This window comes from Helianthus annuus, chromosome 4, assembly GCF_002127325.2.
Source record: "Helianthus annuus cultivar XRQ/B chromosome 4, HanXRQr2.0-SUNRISE, whole genome shotgun sequence".
NCBI lineage: Eukaryota > Viridiplantae > Streptophyta > Magnoliopsida > Asterales > Asteraceae > Helianthus > Helianthus annuus.
In genome coordinates, this window is record NC_035436.2 from 201,591,924 (window position 1) to 201,598,161 (window position 6,238).

At 35.8% G+C, this 6,238-nt stretch overlaps 1 protein-coding gene across 1 annotated transcript; it reads right to left on the reverse strand.

Annotated features, from left to right (window-relative positions):
• Positions 1-333: 333 nt before the first annotated feature.
• Positions 334-5,973, reverse strand: LOC110937938. Its single transcript, XM_022180406.2, has 5 exons — positions 5,770-5,973; positions 3,913-4,120; positions 3,054-3,390; positions 1,988-2,518; positions 334-681 (listed from the first exon to the last, which is right to left on the reverse strand). Exons 1-5 carry the CDS (start codon positions 5,862-5,864, stop codon positions 575-577), a joined length of 1,278 nt encoding a protein of 425 aa, XP_022036098.1. The 5' UTR covers positions 5,865-5,973; the 3' UTR covers positions 334-574.
• Positions 5,974-6,238: the final 265 nt, after the last annotated feature.

Sequence of the window (6,238 nt, forward strand, 5' to 3'; positions counted from 1 at the left end):
TTTTTTTTAAGTATGTGTATATATGATATATATTATTGGCATAGTCTATTTTTGTCATCCATGCATTTTAGCATATTTTTTTATATACATTTTAGTATTTTATTTGTATACATTGTAATTATTCGATATATCTTTATTATGATATGTTAAATTTGATTGATTAATAGTTACCAGATAAATACCCGACGTATTTTGTTCGGGTATACCCAACGGGTAGTTTTCTTAGATTAACGGGTTTATCAAAAACATTTTTTGTAACACAAATGAATTAACAGCCTATTTTAATATTGTCAAAAAGTAAACCATAAAAGCCTAAACCAATACCAACAACAATTTGTAAAAGACCACAATAACCACATGTAACAAAAGCTGTTTCACAACCACATGCTTGACATACATAAGGAAGGAGTAACCAGGATGCCATAATTAGTCTTTAATTGGTTATACTTAATAAAGTTTTAAAATTATTATATTTTACCAACTTACCACTCCTAGTTTAGCCTCTTTTACATGAGGAAAATTCCATACATACCAGATTAACACACGATCACAAAACAATGCCTTCGTTTCGTGATTAATTCTTAGAGAGAAACCTCGGTGAAGACCTGACTTTTTGCTTATCCAAATCAACGGATTTCCGCTTAGAACCATAACTCCTTCCGCCATTGCTTGTCACATTCCCTGCCACACATAATACAAATCATATACAAGTTATCATAAATTTCTGAGTTAATTACTGTTTTCGTCCCTGTGGTTTGTCAAAAATCACTATTTCAGTCCATTAGTTTAAAAATTGCGACTTCAGTCCCTGTGGTTTCACTTTCGTAACAATTTCGGTTCCTGTGGTTTCACTTTCGTAACCATTTCAATCCATTTATTCTGTAAGTACAGCGACTGAAATGGTTATGAGGTGGACTGAAATGGTTACGAAAGTGAAAACACAGGGACTGAAATCGCAATTTTTAAACTAATGGACTGAAATAGTGATTTTTGACAAACCACAGGGACGAAAACAGTAATTAACTCTAAATTTCTAGAGTAAAGTACACGGATAGTCCCTGTAGTTTACCAAAGTTTTGGATTTAGTCCCTAGTTTTCCAAAAGTACACAGATGGTCCGTTTTGCGTTTTGTAACGCATTAGTCCCAGCCAACAAATCTAAAGGTTTTAGCAGGTCTAAGTTAGGGACTAAATATGTTACAAAGTGCACACCACATGGATCATCCATGTGACTTTTGGAAAAGTTGGGGACTAAATGCGTTACAAAGTGCAAACCACCGGGACAGTCCGTGTACTTTTGGAAAGCTAGGGACCAAATACAAAATTTTGGTAAACCACAGGGACCATCCGTGTACTTTACTCGAAATTTCTATACACACACGTAGGGCTGCAAACGAACCAAACGTTCGGCGAATAGTTCGTGAACCGTTCGGCGGGAAGTTCGTTTGTGTTCGTTTGTTTATTAAACAAACGAACACGAACAAGAAATTTCGTTCGTTTAGTTAAATGAACAAACATGAACAGAGGTCGTGTTCGTTTGTTTATGTTCGTGAACGTTCGGTAACATGTCCATTTCTGTTTGATAGTTCATTAGTGTTTTTAGTTTTAATATCTATTTAAATACTTCAAAATACCGAAAAATTAATTAAATATCTAATAAGTGTCAGTGTATTATATATTCTGTTCATGAAACGATTGTTTGTGTTCGTTTGTTTCCATTTGTGTTCATGAACATTAGTTTGTGCTCATTTGTGTTCGTCAACATTCGTTTTTGTTCGTTGCCTAAAATTAACAAACAAACACGAACAAGTTCATTTCCTTAACAAACGAACACGAACATAAAATCTCGTTCGATAAGTGTTCGTGAACGGTTCGCGAACACATATATTTCTTAACAAAAGAACATGAACAAGGTCTTGTTCGTGTTCCTTCGGTTCGTTTACAGCCCTACACACACGCTATGTGTTGAAAGTGATCAATCCATATACCTGCCGAGTCTTTGGTTGCACATGCAACACTAGAATTATTCCTTTTCTTGTTGTTTTCCCGAGTTGGAAGTTCATCGACACTTGATTCTTTTGCGGCATCTGTTTTTATATCTGCAGCCTCATTGTTAAGTACTGAACGGGTAACCCTCCTGTTAGTCACAGGGCTCGGTTTCTTGCTACTTTTATTATCATCATCATCAAGAACGCCCTTGACTTTCTGTATTTTTCCACGAGTCCATCTGGTTTCATTTGTACTAACATCTTTGCCTTCTGCTTTAATGTTATCTGACGATTTACTTTTAGAGAAAAGAGACTTCTTCTTCGTTTTATCTTGTTTTGGAGTAACTTCCGTTTCCAAGGGTATTTCCGTAATTTTGGAGATCTCGTTAATCCCTGTGGACATCAAAGAAGCAAGAGCCGCACGAGCAGCTAGAGGATTCAGAGGGGACTTAGTGTCGGGAACTTGAATATCTGGCTCTTTTACGTTTGGCATCGAGATATCGGTTTCTTTTACTTGTTCATCAGTATCAACTGCATCAACAAACCTCATAACAAATTAACAATTTTTTTATAAAATAAAAAAACAATTGAAAAAAGAGTAAACTGCCATTTTGGTCCCTATGGTTTGGTCATTTTTGCCATTTTAGTCCAAAACTCAAACCTTTTGCATCTGGGTCCCTGTGGTTTCAGTTTTATTGCCATTTTGATCCAAAAATGAAATCATGTCATATTTTTCTTATAAAATCCTGCTATTTTGTCTTTTTCATCAGGGGCAAAATGGTCATTTCATTTTTATAAATAAATACCAGATTTTATAAGACAAATATAACCTGATTTGCCCTTGAGGAAAAGGACAAAATTGCAGGATTTTATAAGACAAATATGACTTGATTTCATTTTTGGACCAAAATGGCAATAAAAGTGAAACCACAGGGACCCATATGCAAAAGGTTTGAGTTTTGGACTAAAGTGGCAAAAATGACCAAACCACAGGGACCAAAATGGCAGTTTACTCTTGAAAAAAACAAATAAACTTAAAGCACGTTGTCGGTTATGGAGTTATTACCATCTAACCCGAAGATCTCGTCTCTAATTCTTTTCTTGGAATCATGAACCGAGTTTTTGATTCCTTCTATTTGTTTCTCCAACATAACATGTAGATCCATATCGAAATCGCTAACAACGTTAAGCGGTGGAGACAAACATGAGAAACTCGAGTTATTTAGTTCCACTGCGTCTATGAATGCTGCAACTGTTGGATGATCAGTGATGCTTTTGTTTGATAATCGCATTACCGAACTTGAAGGGACTTTTAAACTTTCACCGTTCAGATCCTGCTGAAGCCATTTAATCATGAAACTACATCTACACGTTGCCCTTTTAGAATGTCTTACCTTCAGCACCTGTTAAATTGTAGAAAATTAGATAACGGATGGTGAAAATAAGAGTGAATTTCAAGGATTGTCCTTTATCTTTATACCCATTTGCAGGCGATGTCCTTTATGTTCAAAATTGACGAGCTTTGTCCTTTATGTTTTCGTATCATACACGTTTTGTCCTTTAGGCCTAACCTAGTTAGCTTTTTCAATTAAATTTGGTCATGTGCTTTGCACATGAGGGCACTTTTGTCAATTCAAAGGTTGCAGAAGCTTTGAGCTGTAAATTCGCCGTTAAACTTACCTTTGTATTGACAAAAATGCCCTCATGTACAAAACATATGACCAAATTTAACTGAAAAAACTAACTGGGTTAGGCCTAAAGGACAAAACGTGTATGATATGAAAACATAAAGGACAAAACTCGTCAATTTCGAACATAAAGGACAGCGCATGAAAATGGGTATAAAGATAAAGGACAATCCTTGAAATTCACTCTGAAAATAATTTAGAAGAATAATTTTTGGTGTAATAAGTTATAAGACATACCTTTTCTACTTCTGCATCGAAGAAGCCGTTCTCCGATTGTGAGTTTTGACTAACGACAACATGATCACCTGGTTTAATGAGAGTGCACTCGTCTTCTTGAAGAGGAAGTGAACGGGCACGAATTCGAATCATTGCTTCCTTTTCGCTCTCCAGTATGTCTTCAGAATCGTTATTTTCGTATTTTATAACAAGGCCAGCACCATTTGGGCTGAGATTAAAAGATGTCACATTGTTATAACTTATAATCATGTGATAAAGAAATGACCAGATAAAATCGATTACATAAGTACCGTACCGTAAGTATGAAGAATGCATAAACTATGTTGCTTCTTTTCTTTTCTTTTTAAGAAAGGAAACCTAAATGGAACCGAATGGATATAACCGTTTTTTTATTTTCATGATTGTAAATAATCATTATTATTTGGTATGTTTATATTATGTTTTACCATTTACCTTAAAACACGTCGTTAGTATTTAAGTAAAGATAAAGATAATAATAGTTATCCGACTCTAACGCATTGCTTCCAATTGGATATAAATGATTGGTGATTTGTTTAACGTTCAAGGAAGTGTATACACACACATATATACATTCAGGTCTAACAAAGATAGTGTGCATCCGGACACACATATTGAAACCACATACCACATACATCATACCATAGTTGTTAACGGCGAATAGCGACAAATAGTGATAAGGTACCCATATGCTACATAGCGAATAGCGATAAATAGCTGGCGACTATTTTATAAATACCGATACACTAGAAAAAAAATTATATTTATATTATATCAAAATACCCTGGTATATATGCTATTCTACATGTATATTTAACAAAAACCTAAAATCCAGCTATCTTATAGCTATATTTAACTGCTACTTATATTTAAAAAAAAATTGTCTCTATTATCGCTATCTATCGCTACAACCCTAATAGCGAGCCTAGACCTATATGCTACGCATGGCCGGCCCTAAAGGTGGGCGGGGAGGACCATCGGCCAGGGCCCGATATTTCAAAGGGCACATTATTTTTTTAAAAACTCCGACATGTATATGTAAAAATAAATAAATTAATAGGGTATACCCATACAAACACCAACATAGGCCCACTTACAAAATTATTTTTATGGTTTAGATTAGTTATTAGCCCATTGGCATTAGTTTTAGACCTTTAGTGAGCCCAATACGCAATTTCAATAAGGCCAAAGGGCACGTTTTTTCGAGCTTGAACAGGGTACATGAATTCTCAGGGTCGGCCCTGATGCTACGTAGCGTGCTATGGCGATCGCTACGCCCGCTATTGACAACTATGCATCATACATGGATCCGACTGCAAAGTTGGGTCATGGGTATTTTGGTTAAAAGGCACAAAACGTGACATTCTAGCAAAAGTTGTAGCAATGTTTGGTATGGTCAACGTTATCGCGTAACACCACGTTGACCACCGACCAAATGGTGTTCAAGAAATGCTTGTTTGAAGTTTGAACTAATTGAGGCCCTTAGTAATAATGATTTTAACAGAATACAGGTTTACTTAAATAGGATATGAATAAGCACATTAAATATAAACACGGTTTAATTAAAGGATCCCACTAATAATTTAATTTCAGGTAATTAAACTCAATGTAAAAACCCTAACAACAATAACTCTTAATAAAACCAACTTCAATTTCATCTTCAGAATTCCAGATTCCCAGTAATTGTATAAAATCAGACACTAGCTACAAGGATCCGGCAAACATTCAAGCTGTACAAACTGATCACTAAGAAACAACTACAAATTAAGATGATCGGTAAACATATCGAGTGGAAATGAAATCGAATGGATGAAGCACATTTTAGGGGAAGAAACAGACCTCAAACAAACCTGGCAAGGGTGCCAAGAGTAATCATCGATTCTCATGGCTTCAAGTTCAGGTTCGACGGCGATAACATCGGGATTATCCGCCATTGCAGGTAATGGGAATAGGAGGAAGTAGCTTTGAGTGGAGGAAGAAGGAATGGTTAATAATTCAGACAACTTTTTTTAGGTACACACCCCTTGTGGAATTTCCATCTGCCCATGAAATAATTATGAGAGTTAAATGCTCGGTTGGTACGTGTGTTTTGTGAAAATTGTAGACTTAGGCTTGATTTTTAGACTAAGCTGAAAATTTGTGTTCGAGCTCGGTTTGGCGGCTCGGTTTGATTTTCAACCAAGCTGACAAACTGAGTCGGCTCGGTTTTGAAACCGAGCTGAAATTTTAAGCTCGATTTCGACTTGGTTTTTAACCGAGCTACCTCGGCTCGGCTTGATTTGGCTTGAATTTAAAAAAACTGCAGGAT